Source organism: Crinia signifera, chromosome 6 (assembly GCF_055691185.1).
Source record: "Crinia signifera chromosome 6, ASM5569118v1, whole genome shotgun sequence".
NCBI classification, from domain to species: domain Eukaryota; kingdom Metazoa; phylum Chordata; class Amphibia; order Anura; family Myobatrachidae; genus Crinia; species Crinia signifera.
The window spans coordinates 135,920,050-135,945,392 of record NC_139222.1 but is presented as its reverse complement, the minus strand read 5'-3'; the positions used below and the strand labels follow the sequence as shown (position 1 = coordinate 135,945,392).

General features: G+C 42.6%; 1 protein-coding gene across 3 annotated transcripts in view; it reads right to left on the bottom strand.

Moving 5' to 3' along the window:
- The window catches only part of LOC146008233 (vasoactive intestinal polypeptide receptor 1-like), a 134,919-nt gene that overhangs the window by 13,843 nt on the left and 95,733 nt on the right, over positions 1–25,343 (bottom strand). Inside the window, exons 12-13 of one of the 3 annotated variants that reach the window (XM_083147310.1) lie at positions 9,079–9,120; positions 4,706–4,862 (exon numbers count right to left, since the gene is read on the bottom strand). The exons of 1 other annotated variant lie outside the window; for it this stretch is intronic. In XM_083147310.1, the coding sequence (XP_083003436.1) occupies positions 4,818–4,862; positions 9,079–9,120 (87 nt within the window). In that variant the 3' untranslated portion in view covers positions 4,706–4,817. Of the gene's footprint in view, positions 1–4,705; positions 4,863–9,078; positions 9,121–25,343 lie in introns of those variants that run through there. One more of the 3 variants, XM_083147308.1, reaches the window with a different exon arrangement.

Below are 25,343 nucleotides of genomic sequence, written 5' to 3'. Positions count from 1 at the left end.
GAGACAATGACCAGATTGTAATAAAACCCGCAGACAAAGGGGGGAGTATTGTTATATTGGACGTTGATGACTATAACAGTGAGATAATACGACAGTTATCAGATGACTCAACTTACAAGAAACTCAGAGGGAATCCCACTGAGACTATCAGTGGGAAACTATCCACTTTTTTCAAACTTTATACTAGAAAAGGGGTTATCACTACTTCAGAGAGCGAATACATTATGGTAGAGAAGCCATCCATTCCAGTAGTGTACATACTACCTAAAATCCATAAAAATGAAACTAAACCCCCGGGCCGCCCCATAGTGGCTGGCACCAATTCTATTCTTTCCAACTTGTCTCATTTTTTAGACAATTTGTTGCAGCCTATGGTACAAAGAAGCAAATCCTATCTAAAGGATACCATAGCCACGTTGGAGATCCTTAAAACGATAGAGTGGGAGGGAGGGTTCACATTAATAACATCAGATGTGACCTCCCTCTACACTATTATCGATCACAGTAAAGGACTTAAAGCCATAAAGTTCTTCTTGGACCAGGAGACCATGAATGAGGATAATAAAAACTTCATCCTGGAGGGTATCTCTCTAATATTAACCAATAATTATTTCTGGTTTCATGGTGACTACTACCTGCAACTCACCGGCACTGCTATGGGCACCAGGCTGGCACCAAGCTACGCCAATCTTTTTATGGCGTGGTGGGAGGCCAAGGTGGTGTGGGAGGGCCACCCATTTGGTGCTAGCCTGGTGCTGTAGCGTCGTTATATTGACGACATATTGTGCATCTGGAAGGGTAGTGAACTTGAACTGAAGATGTTTTGCCAGCACTTGAATACAAATGATTTGAATATTGGATTAACGTTTGAAATCAGTGCCACTTCAGTAAATTTTCTTGACTTAACCATTTATGTCGAAGAAGGCAGCTTAAAAACAAAAAACTTTGTCAAGAAAACTGATTGCAATTCTTTCATTGGTGCCGATAGCAATCATCACCGGAGTTGGCTTAAAAGTGTTCCTGGAAGCCAATTCCAACGTATAAGTAGAAATTGTACTGATTTAGATAAATATGAAGATCAAGCTGCCAAACTGGAAAAACAGTTTTTGAGCAAGGGTTATCAAAAACCTATTATCGAAAAGGCCAAAGATAAAGGGAGACATCTTCTGTCAAATAGGGAAACAATGGAGAAAATTGAGAAACAGAAACCAAAAATGACTGATGTAATGTTTATAACCAAGTATACTAGCCAACACAAGCAGTTGGAACAGTTGATCAAAAAACATTGGCCTGTTCTCACCAATGACCCCCTACTTGAAAAATATGTAAAAGAGAACCCCAAATTTGTGTACAGAAGGGCGCACAATGTTAAGGATACAATTGTGAACAGTGCAATTAATATACCCTCACCGTTAGTAAGAATAAAATCGAAAGGTTTTTTTAGATGCGGTATGTGCAGTCTATGCCGATTATGTAAGGGATCAGTCAAGTGTGTCCAAGAATACAAATCCTTACACACTAAAAAAACATATCCGATTGATCATTTTATTACGTGTGACAGCAAAAACTGCATCTACTTATTACAATGTGATTGTGACAAACAATACGTTGGTAGGACTTCAAAAGCCTTAAAAGTGCGATGGGCTGAGCACGGTAGAAACATAAAGAAAGGCCTTGAGTCCAACAACGTATCAGATCATTTTAAAAAAGTCCACCAATGTGATATAAAACATCTGGTATCCTTTTGTGGCATTAAGATGGTAAAGTCACATTGGAGAGTCAATGATTGTGACCAGAGGTTGGCAAGGACGGAAATGCAAACCATCTATACGTTAAAAACCTTGTCACCCTCTGGCCTCAACATGGACTTTGAATTGAAATGCTTTTTAAAAAATTTAGCTTTTTATTGATGTATTGGTATTATCACCTTTTTAAAAAAATATTTTCTTATTTTTATATATTTTTTAACTTTTTTACTTTTATATTTTTCTATACATATGCATTGTCACTTTATTGAGGACTATAGGTTATGAAATAGTTTATAATCCATGCAATGCCCGTCATAGCCTTTGATATGCACTGTCACTTTAAAGATGATTATTTAATACCTCATATGTATATATAATATATTTTAAGTCCATTTGTATTTGTTCCTAACATTTGTATATTTTGTTACATGTACGGAAATGGAGAACGTCACCGCCGCATATCTATCTTGATATGAAGAGATAAACTGGCCCCGATATCGCTACCTAAGATGCGCTCCATTGGTGCGGTTCAACATCCAGGAAGCGGCTCTGTGAAACGCTACGTTGCATTCCACGATCACAGGAAGCGCACGTCACTTCCGTTTCCGGCCGGGGGACAAGGAAGTACACGGCGGGATACGTACGATCACCGCGTTTGGCGCCAAACAGTGCCTAAAGTTATAAACAAAACGCGAACTTGGACTATCTTATAATTCTGACCAATGAAAAGATATATATTGTTTTCTTTTGTGTGTATATATTCTTTTTCTTCTCTCTGTACGGATATCTTATATGTATAGGGACATATTTGTTAGAAAAATTGTGTATAATTCTTATGCTTTTAGTGCATGTTCCGGAGTAATCCGGCTCTTGTTTTAGTAATCACCACTATCAATATAGTGGATGGACAGGTATAAATACCTGGTCCTATGGTATAGACTCCACACCTTGAAAAAGGACCAATCTGGTCCGAAACGCGTCGGTGCTGTGGAGGAGTTTTTTTCAAGTGCCTGTTAGCCTTCCTGCCTTTCACCCCCTTACCATCCTTTGGGGTAACCCCATCCATTTTTGTACCCGGGCAATTGGATGTCGGCTTAAGGATTGGAGGTTTCTGGCATCTGGGAAACTCTCATTTTTTATTGTATTTTCTTGTTGTATCTTGTCTTGGATGAACTCTGGAATAAACTTCTGTATTTTTGGAAACTGTCCTGGAGTGGATTTTTCGGAGCATCCAGACGTCTCAGGAGATAAAGAAACCCTTTGTATGCACATAGGGCTTTGCCAAAAGGTGAGCACACACTTCATGGGAAAGGGAGTGTCTGGTGTGTAGCTAAAGATACCTTTACGGGCTCATAGGGCCTGTCACACAGGTTAGTAAAGCAGAAGAATAACATCTAACCAGCCATTGAAGATTGGATAACTTTATTCATTCGTCTTCTCTGTCTTTGTGTATTTTTTCAGGCCCACATCCTTGGAATCACGGTTGCCCAAGGAAGGAGGAAGAAAATCCACCTTGTTTACTGACAGCGCATCACTACACACCCCCTTTTGTATTTTTGGTTGTCAGTTTATAACATGCCTGGCTACAGTACAGCATGGCAGTTATTTCAGTTGTTGGTTCCTAGACCAACCCAATTTTAATTCTTACCCCTTCCAGTACAGTTTCTCAGATCTGATCTATGTTCATTATGAATGTTCTAGTTAACATTTCTTTTTGCATACAATGGTCTTTGCATACAATGGTTGTTCTCTCTTGTTCCACCTTAGGATTGCCATCTGTAAGCTTCTGTAAAATCTGACCTCAGGGGGTGGGGCTTAGCCTTATATACAGCAGGTGCATGTGACTAGAGTGCACGTGCATGACCTGCCGTGCACATGCACTGCCTGTGCACATGTCATGCACCAGCAGCTAAGCTCCCTACCCCCCTAGCTGTGGGAAGATAAGTGAAAATTTTCTTTAACTATACCATTCCAGCATATGTCGGGAGGCTTACACCTAACCCATCAGCTGTTGCTAGGTGGCAATCCTATTCTCTAGAACAAAGAGAGTTTGCAGATCATCGATTCCTGCAAACTAGTGTTTTTTCATGGTGATCACAAACCTAGTCACTGTATTGTATGGTGATTGCATGGGAGCTCTGTTATTGTCTGTTGGTTACAAAAATGTATAGTTTTTCAAGGTGGTCACTAGGGTGCTCTCTATACCGTATGTATTTCTTTAGGATGCTTATTTTATGATCTATTTATTACTAGGTTGTTCTCTATATTTGATAACTATTGTTTCCACCCCACCCTCAGTGATGCCAGTGCTTTATTTACTTGTGTTAGCACTTTCTACTGTGGAAGATTGTTGTGGCTCTACCACTGTATTTTACATATGAAAAACTTTCTGCTACTGTGACTAGAGCTAGGGTTTGTAACCTAAGTAATGTGTGTTGTCTATGCCTACAGTTATATTGGTACAACATAATTTACATAAACCACCTTCAGAATGTATTCGTTTTAATGCTATAAACAAATTTACAAGAAATAGAAAGAAGAAATGATGGGGTTAAGTACAATCATGGGCGGATTGGCCCACCAGGAAACCGGGCCATTTCCCAGTGGGCCGGCCCAAAACTCCATAAAATTGGGCCAGCCGCGCTCCCCCCTGGACTGTCCGGGCACTTTGCCCACATCCAAAATGGCCATGGGAGGGCTGCTGCACATGCGCGATAGCGCACAGCACCTCCCATGGGCTTTCATGTGCGGCGGCAGCGGGCTCCCAGCTCCCGTTCCCCCATTTGGAGGCAGACGAAAGGAGCAGATGAGCCCCCCATCCCGCATTACAAACACCGCCGCTGCCCCGCTCCCCCTGGCATTACATCAGTGGCCACCCCCCCTGCATCCCCGCATTACATATGACCGTGCCTACCCCCCCATTTTATAACACCACCCCCCCCGCCGCCGCCAGCACACACACACACACCCCAGGCCTGCCGCAAGAGTTTTTTCCCGGGCTGGATTGCAGTCCCAATCCGCCCCTGAGTACAATGCCATCTGGCACAGCATATCTCAAATTTGCACTGGTCATGCTTCCATGCAGATTTCAATGGTTTTGTCAATGATGTTCTCCTGCATGAGAGAAAATGGACACAATTGGTATGTTCTTGTGTAGTTCAAGTGTAGTAAAGGCAAGTTCAATTCCATAGCTTTGCAGACAGGAAACATACACCTGGAAAATAAACAATCTCCCTACTCTTTAAAACACTTTGTTTATCACTTCAGTGAAACAAGCTTTTGAATTTTCTCATAAAAAAAATGTTTTAGGCTGAGCTGCAAGCCAATAGTGCACCTAAGTCTGTTGTGGATTATTGCTTAGGGAGAGCCATAGCTGACTTGCAATGTAATGGACTGTCACCCATCTATCCAACAGAATCCATTCACGCTCAATGTTCTCTTCAGTTGTGGATGTGAACAGGTGTACAGCACTTTCTTCATGGCTGACACTTGAGTGACCTTCTTTGAACTTCTCTATCGATTCATAATGCTCTATTTCTGGACTTCCCTCTTAAGTAATCAGTACCATCACTTGTGGTGAAATGCCTTTCTTATCAATTAACCTGTTCAACACAGGTGATGGCAATCATCCATTAAGAAAGAAGTCCAGGAACAGAGCATTGTGTCGCTCCTGGAATGGGTCATATTGGAAGGAATGCTGGCGTAACATGTTCAAACAAGCACAGCAGTGACTAAGGAGATATCGACACATTACGGAAAGAGTTGATAAGACCAACAGATGATTTAATATAATTGGAGTGTGGATAATTTTTGACTCATGCCCTTTATACAGTAAGTGATACATGTAACAATACTTTATGCAGTACAATACATAAACATTATTGAGACATCAGAGAGCATGGGAACATTAGAAAACATCCATACTTTCCAATTATTCAGATTTTTTGGGTGAGGTGCTGCAGCTAGACACCCTGTCCCACTGCAGAGAGCTCTGAAATTGGGATGTATAGTAGGCACATATAAAAACACATTACTTATGAGAACAAGGGGAGAACCTAAATCCATGGTAGCAGGGAATGGTGACTTCTAGATGAAGCAAATAGCAAAATTAGTAAATTTTGTAACTAAAATAATTTTTAACTGTTTTTATAATCTTACTTAGTCTGTCTGCTACTGCTTACAATCTAATACACCATCTGGCCTAAATTAAAGCCATTGTGTGGTCTTCTCATAATAGATAACAGTGTGCATAGTCATGCAATGCCATATACAGCACAATTAGTATCCCTATTGAGTGCTATATCTATTTCATATCACACGAACACACTGCCAACAGGACTATCCATTCTAAGGATAAGCTACTATAAACATAGGTTGAACTAGATGGACGCAAGTCTTTATTTAGCCTCACCTACTATGTAACTATGTAACATTCCAGTTATCCTGACTCCATACCTGGTTATCCCCCCATGCAAGCATTATATAGATGCATACTGTAAACAGACATATGCCCCATTATGCACCTCATATTACCTACATGGGCATTTTAAAGCACTTACTGGGTACACTAGCACGGCGCAGTCCTAATCTGACAGTAGCCGCTTGTATTACACAGCCCGAATAGTCAGTGAAGTAGCTTTGTTTTCCAACTGCAAAACGCAATCTATTGGTGCTCTGATACAAGCCCCCCTTGCAATATTAGATAACATACTGTGACGCCCCAATGGAAGACAGCACTGTCAATCAAATATCCAGGCTTCCTATAGGCTCAACTAAGTAACAAATATCCAGACCTATAGCAGACAGTCACATGCCCCCCTGTGACCAAGCACAGCGAAACGTACGTCAGAGATTGACTGACCACGTAGTGCACTTACGTGACTGGCCAAGCAGGAACTAACATAGGAGCAGACACAGCGTCGGACCTTTGACCTATGACAGGCTGCCCGGGTCCTAAGGTAACCACTAGATACGTCCAGTGGGCTTTTTCTGGTACTTGTTTCCTAGCACGGTGCCCATCGCATTGTATACCATAAGACTAAGGGCAGTATTCAATGAGGATAATTCGCCCTGTTTCAGGGCGAATTTGTGCTATTTTCGCGTTGGAAGGTGATTTTTTGGGTCAAAAAGCGAATCACCCTATTCAATGTGCACTACTCGCCGTCTTTCTAAGTGATTTTCGCCGTCCCTCACCGTGTAGCAAATCGCCATATTTTCATGGTGAAGTGGAAAGTGAACTTTTAAAATAAAGTTGTTGTTTTTTTACATTTGGTGTAAAAAAATCAGGAATTTTATTCTGAGAAGGGGCATGCTATTTTTATTCATGTGCTTATAGCACATGAATATATATTTAATAAAAAAAAATTTTTTTGCACAGAGCAGCCAGCAGGGGGCCGGGAGCCGAGAGCCGCTCATTAGCTATTCATATATTCACTGCACCCGATCATTACATATGCACGATCAGGTGCAGAGAATACCTGGTCCCCTGTTGGCTCTCCCGGGGGGCAGCCTGTGCTGCCTGGCTCCCAGGGAGGCCACCTCCCCCCCACATACGTTCTGGGGCAGGCAGGGAGACTTCCATCTCCCTGCCTGCCACCGTCCTCAGGCTCCCTGCGGCGTCCACCGCAGGGATTCACACTCGCCATCAGGGGCAGCGAGCCCCTGCGACGTTGAATAGGGGGGACAGCGAGGCTCCGATACACGGCGGGCTGTGGCGAGTGTGCAGCGAATCCTAAACAGGCCGTCAATATTCTCATTGAATACGGCCCTAAATAAGGTATGCGATGCTGCGCAATGTTGTACAATAAATAATTGTATAGCATTGTATGCCATACAATGGCATACAATGCGATGGTATACAATTTTTTATTGTACAACCACCCAGATGGGTCCTTACAATGTTAAATGCCCCCCCCCCCCCACTATTAACGCCAACCCGAAGCGTGGAGAGCGCAGCAAGCCTGCAAGGGGCGGCGATACGCATCCTCCGACCTTTTCATACCCCCACTATCCCCGTTGGCGTGGAGTTGATTTTATATAGTGTGGTGAGCGCAGCGAGCCCCGTGAGGGGATGCAGAATACTTGTAAAATAATATGCGTCCTCTCGCCACACTATCTAAAATCAACTCCGCGCCGACGTGGATAGTGGGGGTATGAAAAGGTCGGAGGACGCATACCGCTGCGCTCGCCACGCTTCGGGTTTGCGTTGATAGTGGGGGTGGCGTGGGGGTGCATTTAACATTGTAGGCACCCATTAGGGTGCATATACAATAAAAAATCGTATTGGGGCTGCTTTTAACATTGCAACCACCCATTAGGGTGCTTATACAATAAAAAATCGTATCACATCGCATCCCATGCATCGTATGCGGCTAAATGGCATGCAATGCAATGCCATAAGATGAAAAACTTGGGCGCCGTGTTAGGAAACAAGTACCCTTTTTCTTCCCACGGCTATTTAATGCATGTAAATTACTTGCCGACTATCACTGTAGCTCTGTGTAATCTAACGTAACACTGCCCCCTTGTGAATAGCCGCTTGAATTGCAGTATATATAAATTAATTGTTTATTTGCAGCACCTGCCTTTTTTGGAGACCACAGGTTTTTATGGAAAACGGTCCTATAATTTAAATCCTGCTATACTAATACCTATACCTTATTAGCATTATAGGAAAAATGAGGATCAAACACTAATTCTGTTTAACTAAAACCTGTCTCCTTATTGCTAAGTGGCAAAGTACTGCCCCGCATCCAACAATATTTCTGCGTGGCGCTTAACATATTGTTTTTACTGATTAAGGAACCCAGCGTATTTTAGAGCATACCTAATAAAGTCTTGTCATTTTATCTTGTATCTAAAACACCCAATATATCTGTGATGTAAGGGTGCCCCCTCCCAGAGTTTTATTTTCCTCTCCTCCTCTCTTGGCATTTAAGCAATTAGCAAGGTCCAGTGTCGGGCATGAAGGGCGCACTGGAGGAACGCAGAGGCGGGGCCTATGCCTAGGGGTGTGACCAGTCACCAGAGGGTGTGTGGCCAGCCATCACAGAGGTTTTGCTAGCCATTACATTACTGTGCAGCCTAATGTGACATATCTATGTATAATGTATAATTCAATTGCGCAATCTGGAACCTGGTCACTAGAGGAGGAGACGGGGGTCCAGGAATTAGGGTCCATTGGGGGATTCCCTTGTACCCCTGCGGTCCAGTCCAACAACAGCAATCTCTCTTTTATCAAAGCTGTATTGTTACAAAAATGCAAATTCTTGATGCAGAATAACAGTATAATAACTTTGTATGAGCAGTTTGAGAGAAAATACGTTCTCACCTCTCCATTGAGGAAGCAGTACAGCAAAGCCACAATGAACCCCTGGTAATAACAAAGAAAAAGTAAATGGATTGCACAGCTTACTTGGTAATTACAGTATACTAATGGTGTCACCATTTATCAAAATCTTGTACAAACATCTCTGGACAAGGTGGTTCCTCTAGGTACATCTATGTGAAAAATTTTCCATCCACACCAATCCACTCAATTACTGGTAGGTACTGTATGGCCCTTATTCTGGTTCATTTGCTCGGGCACGTATTCGCACATAGCCTAGCATATGGACCACACATGGGTACAGACAGCAAAGGCACGCCCAAAAAGATGTCCAAACCCGTTCGTAGGCATCTAAAAGCTCAGGGGAGTGGCGTGTTACAGCACGTACCATAACGTGTTCACGCGGAGCTCGGCCTGTTCACTCCAACATCCAACATGCGGCTGAGCAGGCGCCTGAGTGAACAGGCTCTGTGGGTGTTTCACACACCACAGCACAGATTCGCTTGGAAGTAATTTTCCTCCCATTAACCAATTAGACTCAAATAATGGTGTTTATTGGATTCCATTAACCAATTGCCTTCCGCAATTACACTACGAATTAACCCTTATTTCATGTGTTTTTCTTGTGTTCTGAATGTGCCACTTTACTAAGTAACTGTCAATCTATGTGTCCAAAAATGTGCTGCAAAATAATGTCACTCTGATTTTTGGGAGGATTTTTTTTTTTGAGGCCTAAAAGATGATGGTGATCCTGGAATGTTATAGGCACACTTGTGTGTTGCGGTTGCAGATTTAGAAATGGCACATACTAGCAATTAAGAATGGTGGTGCAATTGTGTGTAAAAACAAATAAATATATAAGAGATATGAATGCAGAGACGTGCAAATGGTTAAAGTAGAATGCGGGGCCGAGAAGCGTCTGGCCTGCAAGGCGTGAGACTTACTTTTACAGAGCGAGTGATTTTGAGCTCAAACAGCCTGAGCACTCACACAGTGGAGCAAAGCCACCACCCTGCACTTGTAGTCACCACCCTTGTATATGCCCCGGTTGCCACCCAGTTTGCCCAGTTTTGTGGCCGCACCCATCATTATGCCCACATTAAGCCTACTCTACACGAGTTCTACTTGGAAGGTCACGAGCGTGTATGGCTGGCCAAACCTGCACATGCGCTTTGCGAGTGATACGCATGCGCAATGAGCTAAGAAACACTCTGCGTATGAATACGTGCCCGAGCAAGTCAACCAGAATGAGGGCCTATATGTATGAGCCCAGAGAGCACAGGTATAGTGTGTCTCCCTCATACATCACATAGTTGTTAATGGCTTTCGTTCAGAAATTCCAGCAATATGCAAATAAACCCTGGGGTGAAATGTATGGGGTACTACTATTTAGTACAAGAAAAATAATAAAACAACCGCCGCTTCACCTCAAAGCGGCTGCACGAATCTCTAGAATTAGCAACTACAAACTGCTAAAACAAACAAACACATATGGAAACAAAGGTGGTTTAGAGATCTCTGTGCTGCTTATCCTCTCAATTGCGATGGTCTGTATTGTTGCCTTAAACAAAGGATTTTCTGTGTTCACCAAAGATGTTACTTCTTGGGTATAAAGCTGAGTCTCCACATGGGAGACAAAAGAAGAGAAACAGCAAAAACAGGCTATCAGGCACAACCTGTTTATGGCAAGATGGGAGGAGTCACAGGTTTTCAGTGAGCATGCCTGGAGCGCGAATCTGGTGCAATGGTGGCGCTATATAGACGACGTCCTGTTCGTCTGGAGAGGCGACAGGACGTCTCTAGACACCTTTTGTCAATACCTTAATGACAATACATTGAATATTAAATTTACATTCAATATAAGTTCAGAGTGTGTAAATTTTTTGGATCTGACGATAAACATACAGAATAATAAACTCATCACATGTAATTATACCAAACCAACGGATTCTAATACTTATATTGAGAGGGAGAGCAATCATCTTAACAAATGGTTGTACAATGTCCCCAAAGGCCAACTTCTGTGCCTAAGAAGAAATTGCACCCAAACCGAGACCTACAATATCCAGGCCAATAATATGGTAAAGAAATTTGTGAGTAAAGGCTATAACAGGGCTACATTAGAAAGAACAGTCACAGAAGTGAGTCTTTTAGATAGAGGTAGCCTCCTGGATACAAAGAAAGCAGAAACTGCTCACTCGAATGAGACCAATTTCTCCATGGCTTTTTGTACACAATATAACAGACAACACAAAAAGATAGAATCCATTTTCCATAAAAATTGGAATATCCTGTTAAGAGATGAAGCCCTCAAAAAGGTTTTACCTAACAAACCCAAATTCATTTATAGGCGAGCGAACACTATTAAAGATAAATTAGTCACCAGCGCATTACCCATGGATGGAAACCGGTTCCTCCCAAGGAACAAAGGTTTTTATCGCTGTGGTGACTGTAAGATCTGTAAAGCCTGCCACAGCCCAAAATCCAAACTGGTGGAACTTGAACATAAAAACGGTGTCTATAAAATTAAAGACTTCCTTACATGCAACACCCGTTATGCGATTTATGCGATACAATGTACCTGCAACCTCCTATATGTGGGGAAAACAAAAAGGCAGTTAAAAGTAAGATGGGCTGAGCATGTGAGAAACATCACAAATGGGGTGATGACACATCCTTTCTCAGCCCATTTTAAGGAAAAACATGCACAATCCACTAAGGGCATAAAGAATTTTTGTGGTATCTCTTTGGTTAAAGAGGATTGGAGAAATAATAATAGGGATACGAGATTAGCACGCAAAGAAATGCGATGCATCTACGATCTGAATACACTGAAACCTCATGGGCTCAATGCAGAATTTGAGGTGAAGTGGTTTCTGTGATGTTAGTATTATTCCACCTTTTTATCATAAGAATCTTGGTTACATAAAGTGGTTTATCCTATTCTACCCTAATATTGTTAATGCCACTTACAATGTGATTTTTGTATTTTTTGTATTTTTATATATTATTATTTTTATATGTATTTTTGTATTTTTATATATATATATTAGAAGAATATTCCTGTATGAATATACGCACATGCACTTTGTTAAAATGGAAACCGGGTATCTTCTATGTAGAGCCAAAAAAATCCTTTTCCTTAGAAGTGTTTCCATGGTAACTTATATACAAATATAACGACGCCATGATGATATTTACATCATGTGATAGGCGCTGTCATTACACACCTACGATGCGTCCGGACCACGTGATGTTTGTTTACATCACGTGGTCTTTCTTCAGATAGACTGTGTTGCCTTTGACGCACCCGACGTCAGGACCGGATATGGTCATAACGGTCAGGTGACCGGATCGTCGGAGCTCACTACCGCAAGTGACCTTATCAGCGCGATCTCGGATCCACGGGACGCGCTGAGGTCAGATAATTCAACACTTTGAACTGCGGCTATTATATACATTGGGCTCCATGTAGTCTTCATATATATATGTATATTTTAGATGATACGCACCACCCCCGCATTCACTTCCGGGTTATTACCATTTCCGGTAGTAAGTGGGATAAATACCTTGGGTGCACACACCTACACTCCACCTTGAAAAAGACGCCTGGAGCATTGAAACATGTTGGAGGAGTGTTTTTAGAAGGCCACCCACGTTACAGAGGACCAGGTTGAGACTACAGCAGGAGTTACCCGGGTTTTCATTCATCTCCCTGCTGTTATATCCCTGACCTACGGTACGAGGCTTGGCCTGTTATTTTAATACTTTGTTTTGTAAATAAAGCCTCGTGTTTATATCATATCTGCACCATGAGGAGATGTTTTCTTTATTGCATATGATACCTCACCTGCCATGAGCAAAGACAAAGAGAAAGATACCTTTGTATGATTGGCTCCGCTTTCCATCACGTAAGACAGTGTGAGCATTGTTTTTGGAGTTAGCAAAGATACCTTTCTATGTGTTCCCTAAGCAATCTGCATGTAAGCACATGTAAGCTAACATCGATTTGAGCACTAGCTGGTGGTCCCCTAAAAAAGATACCCAGATAGGATTGTCACACACGCTATACCTGTAAGCATGTGTAAGCCATCCACATTGGGATTTTGGGATCCCCTTCCCTGGAATGATATTCCCTATATTGTTTGCATGAATTGTGCCTGATAGCCTGTTTTTGCTGTTTCTCTTCTTTTGTCTCCCATGTGGAGACTCAGCTTTATACCCAAGAAGTAACATCTTTGGTGAACACAGAAAATCCTTTGTTTAAGGCAACAATACAGACCATCGCAATTGAGAGGATAAGCAGCGCAGAGATCTCTAAACCACCTTTGTTTCCATACTACTATTTCGTACACTAAAACAATCTAAATCGTACATGTAATAGGGTGCAATTTTTCCACACAAGCCAGAAATCACTTGCGATTTCTGTCGAGTTTTTAGTTACGGGAATGTGCGCATTTTTAGTGTATGTGTTTTTAGTCGAATTTAAAAAAAAATAATGCCACTGTATAGGTCATTGTTACGACCTCATCTGGAATATTGGGTCCAGTTCTGGAGGCCATATCTCAAAAAAGATATAAATACTCTAGATGCAGTACAAAGAAGGGCAACTAAAATGGTTTACATCACAAAACCTACCCAGAAAGACAAAAAAAATCTCTAATGTATAGTTTGGAGCGGAGAAAAGAAAGGGGGGACATGATAGAAACGTTCAAATACACCAAGGGTTTTAACAAGGTCCAGGAGGGAAACATTCTTCAAATAAAGAGAAGTATTAGAACACAAGGATATGCACTGAAACTGAAGGGATGGAGGTTCAGGGGAAGTCTGAGGAAAATTACTTCACAGGAAAGGTAGTGGACAAGTGGAGGTAGAGGCAAAGACAGTGGAGCTATTTAAACATGCATGGGATAGACAAAGACATCCTTTTAAATAAATAAGGATCAAATGAAAAGGGGGTAGACTAGACACTGACAGGGTGAATGTTTTTTGTTTTTTTTTAATAAGTATGTTTACTGTTTTTTCAAATAGAGATTACATGCATTTAAAGTAACATTGCTTAATAGCGAATATACATCTCAAACTATTCATCACATAAATAGGGTTCAGTCGACAAGGGCCGAATGGTTTTCATATGCCGTCAAATGCTAGGTTTCTAGAAGCCCAGCACTATCCCAGCACCCCTGGGGGTTGGTGCTGTGTTCATAACATTTAAGTAAAAGTTAGAAGTAATTTTGACTTCTACTGGAGGACTACAGTTTCCAGCAAGCCTCACCCACATGCTGTTTCTTGGAGTTCCCATTCAAAATAAATATTTAAAAAAATAACACAACACACACAGCGGTAGTTTATAAAAGGTAGGGGCAAACTAGTGCAAGTTCAGATTGGGCATGCTCCTCTATGGCATTGTGCCACAGTCTACTGCACATGCGCAGTTCTTGGGGACATCCCAATTACACATGCGCGAATCACCGAAAAATGTCCCATTGATAGTTGAATCTCTGTAGCCAGCAGCAGGATGATGAAATTGTGTTTGTATGTAAAGGAGATGTGCACCCAGGAATATACAAAGTAAACACAAAGAAAGAAAAAAGTATTTCAACAAAGGGCACCCACAGACTATCGTATTAATCATTATTATATTGATATACACCATTTTTGAAGTGTCCTAAGAAAATATTTTAAAACATAACTTTTATTAGATACACAAAATAAACAAGCAAAACTATTTGTGAACAGGTAAAGATGAATTAAATGTGCCTACAATTGTGAATTTTGATTAAATTACTGTGCCCACAATGTATCATCTCCATTATTTAAATACAATGTTTTTAGCCTCAGCTTATAAATAATTGACCCAGAACTCTAGAGCAGCAGTTCTCAAACTGAGGTTCCTGATCCTAAAATAGGTTCCAACCATTTCTGCATTAGGCTGTGACCCCATGCTGCTGACCAACCAGTCCGATGACTTCTCTAATCTCTCAGTGAGTGACCCAAAGAGTCCAAAAAATCAGTTGCATTGGGCGAGATGTACTAAGCTTGAAAAGTGATAAAATAAAGGGTGATAAACCACCAACCAATCAGCTCCTACCTGTCATTTTTCAAACACAGCATGTGACATGGCAGGTAGGAGCTGATTGGCTGGTGGTTTATCACTCTCCATTTTATCACTTTTCAAGATTAGTACATCTGGCCCTGTGTCTGTTACTTTAGACCCCCTCGCATCACTGGCTTCTTAGAGATATGAGGAGTCATCAGGCAGCTCTGCCCTCACCCCAGTGCTCTGCCTCTTCTGTGCTGCCCAGCAGCCACTGCTGTATCCACAGCCACCAGCAGGTTGCACTCCTGGCTCCACATGGGTCACACATCTTGCAGCAAGGGCACTCCTCATCACGGGGCTTCTGAGTTGTAGGAAACTTGCAGGTAAAACAGGCAGCCAACAGCCCAGCACTCTAATTCTGTGAAAAATCTCTAGATATGCCATATCAGAGTAGAGAGAGTACACTAAATAAGTGCATTATTGGGATGGAAAATACAGTGGGGCTATGGGGGTTATTTTGGTTCACTCTTTCTGACAAATTCCTTCTTAGATTTGGGTGGGGTTTTACATCAAAGTGAGATCTATATTGCAGTGTAAAAATAAAGCAGTCAGTATTTTCCCTGCACAGAAACAAAATAACTCACCCAAATCTAATTATCTCTGCACATTTTACTTTCTCCCCCCTCCCCTGCAGTGCACATGGTTTTGTCCATCTAAGAAGGAATTTGTCAGAAAGAGTGAACCAAAATAACCCCCTATATCAGAATCCACCATTTTAGCACAAATATATTTAAAGGGCGGGAGAAAATTAATATGAGACATGGATCCATTAGCTGCAGATGGATTCAGTATTGAATCCCGGCGGTCGGGATCCCGGCGTTCAGAATCCCGACGCCGGAATCCCGACAGCCGAAATGCCGACAAGGGTGGGACGTGGATCGCCCCCCCTTGCGGGCTCGCTGCGCTCGCCACGCAGCGGGCCCGGTGCCTCGCTACGCTCGGCACACTAATTTATTCTCCCTCCAGGAGTGTCGTGGACACCCCAGGAGGGAGAATGTGTCGGCATTTCGGCGGTCTGGATTCTGGCGTCGGGATTCTGAACGCCGGGATCCCGACCGCCGGGATTTTAACTGCATCCCGCTGCAGATAAGTAGACAAAATCTTGTACAATAGTATGGTGGGCTCTTCAACAATCAATCAGGTGAAGCTATAGATTTATTTATATTTGGTAACACTGTGAGATTACAGTCCCCACCAACCAGCAAATGGGAGTCAGGATAAGCAACAACTTATCTAATCATTTTTGGGAAAACGGATTAGTATAAATCGTACATTCCCAGGTATTCACTGATTGCAAACCTTCCTTCATGGTTAGAAAAACTGGCACCCTGAGGATTTAGGACCCATACACACTTGAGGTGAAAGATATCACTCAATAGCAGAGGTGTAGTGAGGGCGGTGTTGGTGGAGCACCAGCTCTGGGCTCTGGAAGCTATCATGGCGCCGGAGCTGTGCCGCCACCGCCAGCTCGCCCGCTCCCCTGCACTTTCTCTCTGCCGCGCCATCTCCCCCGCTAGCTCCCGGCCGGCTCCCCGCTACTGTATGGGAGATGTGGTGCTATATAAAATCCATGTCTCCCGCTGGACCGCTAGCCAATAGGAATTTGCGGTCCAGCAGCCAATCAACTGGTGGCTGCTGGACCGTGAGCGCCTATTGGCTAACGCGGTCCAGCGGGAGATGTGAATTTTAAATAGCAGTGAGTGCACGTCTCCCACCCAGGTACAGCGGGGAGCCGGTAGCGGGTGGGGGTGCCGACCACAAACTTCCCCTGACAGGGGGGAGGGGAACGTGCTCCACACTACTCCCTGTTCCACACTACTCCCTCACTCCACACTACTACTACTCCCACGCTCCCCCCCTGTTCCAAACTACTCCCTCCCACCCTCTGTCCCTGCTCTGCACTATCACTCCCTCCCACCCTCCCTGATCTGCACTATTACTCCCTGCTAGCAATTTCAGGCCCCCTTGGCAACAATTTTAGTCCCCCTTGTCAACAATTTTAGTCCCCCTTGGCAACGAGCAACTTTAGCCCCCCTTGGTAATGAACCGTGAAAATAACTCTGATACTCTAGAGTACCGTGATTTAAAAAGATTGGGAACCTCTGATGTACACTCAATATCGTTAATGATGTGTTAAAGATGATTGATGTCTGCTGAATATGCAGGTCAATTTGGTTATATACTGTAGCCAATCAACTCGCTTGTTCAGCGGGTCCCAGTGACATCACCGAACTATATTATTTACCAATATCATTTAGTGTATATGCACAATAATAGGATCCGTGGCTGATATTGTTAATTATATTGTCTGTGGGCCCCTATAGCCTAGTATGTATGGGCCTTTAGACTTTTCTTAATCAGCAGAGCAACTCCCCTAGCTTTAGAATCCGAATGCATATCACGATGCAGCAGGGCATAAAGTGGTCATGCAGAGGTGGGGGAACTCATTTCTCTATGCCACCTAATTACCCCTCCTCCCTGCCCCCCATTAGGCAGAGACAGGGCCAGTGGTAGGGTTTTTGGCAACCCCCTGCAAACTAGAATGCATTTCTGTGAGAATTACTGTGCAGGGCCAATATTTTACCTCACCATTAGAGGTCCGTTCCCCCTCACTTTAACCCCTGCGATGCAGACAATTTAACATCAGTGAGCTGCCTCTACACCAATTTGAAACTTTTTTTAAATACTGCAAAAATGTACTTTCAAAATAGAACAGGATAGTTGGTAGCATCAAAAGGATTCAGAAACCTAAAACAAAACACATGGTGAAATAGACAGTGTAAAATTATATAATAGAAGCTCCACACAGCTGTACCAAAACCGATAACCCAACATGAACAACAATTGAACAAAAACCGGTACTTATATGTTAGCTGGGCGCCCACTAAGCTATTTGCTTAGTTTTCCGCGTCCCCTCGCGGGGCTCGCTACGCTTCAGACTTGGTGGCACGCTACGCCGGTCACTCTATATAAAATCAACTCCATGCCGACATGGATAGTGGGGGTATGAGCGTACTAACTATAGTGGGCACTCAACTAACATATAAGTACCCAAAAACCCTTACATATATCCATAATATCCATAATGTAGCAAAGAGACTTAAGACAACAAGCAAAAAATAAAAATAAAAGATACAAACTAAATAAAATACCAAATAAAAATACCAAAGGACTGTATAGTAAGGCAATGAGCAACAAAGCAAACATACAGTAAATATCATGTGCTCCTACACCAAACCAAGCAAAGAAAATTAAACCTGAAATTTGACAAGAAGTATAGAACCTGTCACTGAAGCATCACTGTGTTCCTTTTGTAAGAAGGTGCTGGCATCAAAAGCATTAGTAAAGTTAATGTGAGAAGAGCTATTGTAAATATGTAGGCGAGATGGGAATAATAAGGCATATAATTCAAAAATAAGAATTTGACCTTTCTGGGTTGGAATCCAGACCATCACAGATAGGGTCCAAACTGTTTGGCCTTTTTAATCACTATGCCTTTGCATACATCAGAAATCTCCAGTCGGTCATGCAAAGTTGAGCATATAAAGGTGTAGAGCGCTATTTGGAAGACCCAGAATCCAGAGATTATTATACTAGCATCTATCATCTAATGTATTCCATATCTGGAGCTGCATTTTAGAGTGATGGGTGAAATGGCATGTGGAGATGTTTGGATTTCATTAACAACCCATAGTCTCTGTGATGGCCTTTCCTAAGTTCTGACAGTTCTGCAATGGGGATGGAGGCAGAAGGGTAGACTTGCCCAATGCCCCAAATGAGATTAAAGGATAAAATTGAAAGGAAAACTGAGCGCAAAAAACAGTTTAGAGTCCAACCTGCTGCTGTTTTAAAGGGATACTCAACCCTTGTAAAGTAAAAAAAAAAACAGAAGAAAATAAACAGCGCTTTTGGGCTGAACCGTAGAACAGATTTACTACTTTTTTAGATAAATCTAGACATTTATTCACATAAAATATAAATCCACCGTGCTGTAGAACATCGAAACAATAACATCACATTTTATATGACTTAATAAATGTTACTAATATAATATTAATCAGAAATCCAATGTCCTAGTCAAACTAATGCTAGCTACAGTATAAAGAAAGTAATTAGATTTTTAGCTCAATTACAATAGCTTTTAAATGCACTCATGTAGTTTTCATTCTTTAGGTCAATGGAACTCATCCAGTCCCAACAGTCATATGACAACTGTCTGTTGACCAAATCCCAATAAATTTCAGTGGCTGCTGCTGGCCAGAGTTACATTAATGTGAGTATTCCCATTTAAATAGCGGCTTTATATTTGAACTTCAGCATGTAGGGTATCCATCTACCTGGATGATAAAACTCTCACTGGACGGAGGACACAGCCTAATGTGAAGCGCATGAAATGCAGATGTGCTCTATGCTCACTCCATGTTACCCAGCATGTAGTGGTGGGCCAGTGAGGATGATACTGCTTCTGCGGGAGTCTGAAGTCAGAGAAATAGGGCTCAAGAGATAAATTGCAGGCTGGAGACTGGTTAAAAACCTTATCCAGGCTACAAAACACCTGGCGCTTATTTCTAAGACCCACAGGGAGAATTAGAAAATGATCAGTATATACGATACTCAACACCGACTACTGCACACGTCCCAATGAGAATGCCTATACTCATCAAATGGGTTAGAAACACAAGAAAAGCCACAGAATGGGGCGTGTTGTGCTGTTAGGTGTAATTAACCTCCAAATACTTCTGTCTGGACAAAAATGAAAAAGGACACACTCTTTAAATAAAGTAACAAGTTTATATATTAAAAATTGGAATTGGAATTGTACAATCATGTAACATTTAAACACAATGAAGATATAAATTATATCGTAGAAACGATATCTAGATTAATATGGTAGCACTTTGCAGTTGGGTCTCCAGATTTGATATGTTGGTATGTTATAATTCGAAAGCCGCATGCAATCACTGCTAAATGTCAGCAGGCTGTCAGCAGAAAGAGTAGTGGAGATCCACAGAGCAAGGGGTTAATAAGCAGGTGTTAAATAGTGAATCCAGTCCTTTAGCATGGAAGCAGACACGCACTTGTAATAGCTTGACTGTTAGTACTAAAGCAAGATGGGTTTAGTGGCAAAAAGCAGTAAGTTTCACCTTATCGCCCTTATAATACTCAAAGGTCGGGAACTACGAGTTTTATAAGCAGCAGAAATTGCCATCTGCTGCTCATCAGAGGTCAGGCTCTTAAGAGTGTGGTTGAATATTATGTTGTCAAGTACTCATTGTAAAATATCTCTATGGAATGGCATTTCAGCCAGATGTGTTATTGCAATGATACTGAATAATGGATAAGTAGCTCTTATTTACATAATTTGCCTATGACGCACTGCTAGCTGGTAGAGTGGAAAAGAGCAGGGGAGGCAACCTTTCATAGTTGCACCCCAATCTGGCAGTGCCTGTAGCTGGGTGCAGTGCCAGATTAAGCCTTCGGGGGGCCCGGGGCACATTAGACAGGGGGGCCCACTTGCACTTGTCATTACTGGCCGCAAACTGCATGGGAGAATATTACACTGTCAAAACACAGAGTAAAGGCAGTATAAACATGGTCAATGGGTAACTGCAAGGGGGTATATATATATATATATATATATATATATATATATATATATACACACACAAACTACATGAAAAGCCTGTGTTTGTCCCTCTGTACCTTACTATGTAGGACTGTAGGAGACCTCACAGGCTCAGTGCTGCCTCTGATTAAAAATCCTCCCATTATTATAATTATAATTTTATTTATAAGGCGCCACAAGTATTTTGCAAGTGCCGTACAAAGGAACAGTACAGGGAGACAAAACTTGGCATAACAGAATAAATGACTAGGCTGCTGCCTACATGGGCCTGAGAAGCATGTAATGAGCTCCACCAATCAGAGCTCAGCACAAACCTCTCAGTCTCTGCCCTCTTGTGCAAAAGTGTCTTGGGACTTCGTAAACTCCCAGTAATGCACTGCACACTTGTGCAGTCAGTGTGCCTTGGCACCCAATGCTCAGCACCATTGATCATTGTCAAATTGGCAGAGAGGTGAAGCTGAAGCACTACCCCACTCCCATGCACAAAACATTTATCATATATATATATATATATATATATATATATATATAAACGTAGTAACGATGTAGACCCCTGGGGGTTAGAACATCACACGGCACTCCAAGGATTTTCGTAAATACAGTGAGGTTTAATGCAGCAACAGTTTCGAGGCTTAAAGCCCCTTCGTCAGGCTTACAGCAGGAATAAAGTACAAGTGACAAGGTGCTTACCTAAGTAGTGTATGAAAGGTCCCTTTGGCGCCATGGATCGTGGGCGGCATCAGACGTCGGAGCGGGGAGTGGCCTGCGGCCGTGCTGACGCACGGAGACTCACCTCCTGTTTCCGGCTGTGTCTGGTTGGCTGCAGCGGCTTAGCGTCCCGTTGCCATGCACACAGGCGTGAGCTTGCGCCGTTACCAGGGTTACTGGTGCCGCTGATCACTCGGCTAAGGACTGGATAGAAAAAATTTGTGATATACAGTGCTTATGTGATTATACGTAAAAAATACTCATACACCATAAAGTTAAAATGCAAAACAGCAGCAGGTAAATAATACACATAAGGCGGGGAATAGCTGCGGTATAGCTGTAACAGGGGTCAGTAATCATATAGACATATAATGGTCGACCGGCTGTGTCGACACTATATCAAAAAAATCAAAAAATGCAAAAAATGCAAAAAATGTTCCCAATGTTAAATACGGACAAATGTGAAAGGGGCTCTGGTTAAGACACTTATTCTTTAAGTAAGGGAGTTCCACATTATCCGTTCATTCAAGCCCTTGGGGGCTACAGTGTCCAATTTATAAATCCATCGTGCTTCAAGCCTCAATAACGCCTTTTGTCTGTCTCCTCCCCTAGGCATAGGGGGGACATGATCAATAATGTAGTACTTTAGGGAAGACAAAGGATGTTGTAGACGCTTAAAATGAACAGCCACTGGTTGTTCCATGGGTCGATTTTCCAGCGCAGCTCTAATTGCAGAACGGTGCTGCGCCATCCTTTCTTTAAATTCCCGTGTCGACATACCGACATAGTAGAGCCCACATGGGCACACTATGACGTATACTATGTATCTTGTACTACATGTGAGTACATGTCTGATGCGGTATGTTTCATCAGTGTGGGGATTTTTAAAGGAAGAACATGGTATTAGATGTTGACATGTTGTGCATTTGATGCATCTGTAGCACCCATTGGTTTTAGTGGTGCGTGCTGTATTTCTGCTGGTGTCAAAACCCGTAATATCGGTATGGACCAGAAGGTCCCGTAAGTTCCTTCCTCTTCTGTAGCACGTCATTGGGCGAATTTTAGAGAAGCACGGGAGGTTTTTATCGGTCGCTAAGATCGGCCACAGAGCCTTACTGGCTGTCGGAATCAATCTACTGTTTGTGTCGTATGTAGTTATCCATGGGAATACCTCCTTGTTCTTATTGTTAGATCCACTAGCGTTAAGAAGATCATCTCTTTGTAGACGTAACACTTTACTTTTTGCTGATTTCAACTCCTTTAGGTTATAACCACGTTGGTGGAACTTGTGGATGATGCCATCTAGTTCAATCGGTAATTGGGTGGAATCACTGCAGATGCGGGCTGCTCGTAACATCTGGGAATACGCTAACCCTCGCTTTAGGGGCGGTGGGTGATGGCTGCTAGCTAGTAGCAGCGTATTCCGGTCTGTGTTTTTGTAATAGATATTGGTATGTAAGGTGCCGTCCTTCAGGGTGACTGAGACATCCAGGAATTCAATGTGCTCCTTATGCCAGTTATATGTGAGCTTGATGGGCCCTGGCATGGAGTTGATGTCCTGCATCAGGCTGGTGAACTCCTCTGGGGGTCCCCTCCATAGCATAAAGAGGTCATCAATAAATCTACATAGTAGGATGACATTATCCTTTCTGATGCTCTCACTGAAGAAGTGGCGTTCTTGTTGGACCATGAAGGTGTTGGCATATGACGGTGCCACCGCCGACCCCATGGCACAGCCCTCTAGTTGCAGGTATATTTGGCCGTCGAAACGAAAAAAGTTGCATGTTAATACAAGTTCCAGTAGTTGGAGGTACAAGATTTTATCAAAAGTAAACAAGTCTCCCAATGACTCCAGAAATTGTTGCATAGCAAGAAGTCCCTGGTTATGGGGGATGGAAGTGTATAATGATGTTACGTCCATAGTACACATAATTGTGTCATGGGGCAATTTGGGTAGCCTGCGCAAGCGGTTCAAGAAGTCGGTAGTATCACGGAGGTGTGTTTCCTGTTGGATTACAAAAGGTTGAATTAAGCTGTCCAATAGTTGTGAAATTGGTTGAAACAGGCTTCCTTTGGCTGATATTATTGGGCGACCCGGTGGTAACGTAGCATTTTTGTGTATTTTAGGTACACTGTAGAGTATGGGAAGAATGGGATGGCTGGTGGTTAATGACTCCATGAGTTTTTTACTGATTTTGTTGTCTGTGACTGCTTGTTGTAGTAGTGTCATCAGCTCCTTTTTGTATTTGTCCGTAGGGTCTGTGTACAGTTTTTTGTACACTTTAGTGTCAGATAGTTGTCTGTTCAATTCTGCTTTATATGTACTGAGGTCCTGTATAACTATAGCCCCGCCTTTGTCAGCGGGGCTATAGTTATACAGGACCTCAGTACATATAAAGCAGAATTGAACAGACAACTATCTGACACTAAAGTGTACAAAAAACTGTACACAGACCCTACGGACAAATACAAAAAGGAGCTGATGACACTACTACAACAAGCAGTCACAGACAACAAAATCAGTAAAAAACTCATGGAGTCATTAACCACCAGCCATCCCATTCTTCCCATACTCTACAGTGTACCTAAAATACACAAAAATGCTACGTTACCACCGGGTCGCCCAATAATATCAGCCAAAGGAAGCCTGTTTCAACCAATTTCACAACTATTGGACAGCTTAATTCAACCTTTTGTAATCCAACAGGAAACACACCTCCGTGATACTACCGACTTCTTGAACCGCTTGCGCAGGCTACCCAAATTGCCCCATGACACAATTATGTGTACTATGGACGTAACATCATTATACACTTCCATCCCCCATAACCAGGGACTTCTTGCTATGCAACAATTTCTGGAGTCATTGGGAGACTTGTTTACTTTTGATAAAATCTTGTACCTCCAACTACTGGAACTTGTATTAACATGCAACTTTTTTCGTTTCGACGGCCAAATATACCTGCAACTAGAGGGCTGTGCCATGGGGTCGGCGGTGGCACCGTCATATGCCAACACCTTCATGGTCCAACAAGAACGCCACTTCTTCAGTGAGAGCATCAGAAAGGATAATGTCATCCTACTATGTAGATTTATTGATGACCTCTTTATGCTATGGAGGGGACCCCCAGAGGAGTTCACCAGCCTGATGCAGGACATCAACTCCATGCCAGGGCCCATCAAGCTCACATATAACTGGCATAAGGAGCACATTGAATTCCTGGATGTCTCAGTCACCCTGAAGGACGGCACCTTACATACCAATATCTATTACAAAAACACAGACCGGAATACGCTGCTACTAGCTAGCAGCCATCACCCACCGCCCCTAAAGCGAGGGTTAGCGTATTCCCAGATGTTACGAGCAGCCCGCATCTGCAGTGATTCCACCCAATTACCGATTGAACTAGATGGCATCATCCACAAGTTCCACCAACGTGGTTATAACCTAAAGGAGTTGAAATCAGCAAAAAGTAAAGTGTTACGTCTACAAAGAGATGATCTTCTTAACGCTAGTGGATCTAACAATAAGAACAAGGAGGTATTCCCATGGATAACTACATACGACACAAACAGTAGATTGATTCCGACAGCCAGTAAGGCTCTGTGGCCGATCTTAGCGACCGATAAAAACCTCCCGTGCTTCTCTAAAATTCGCCCAATGACGTGCTACAGAAGAGGAAGGAACTTACGGGACCTTCTGGTCCATACCGATATTACGGGTTTTGACACCAGCAGAAATACAGCACGCACCACTAAAACCAATGGGTGCTACAGATGCATCAAATGCACAACATGTCAACATCTAATACCATGTTCTTCCTTTAAAAATCC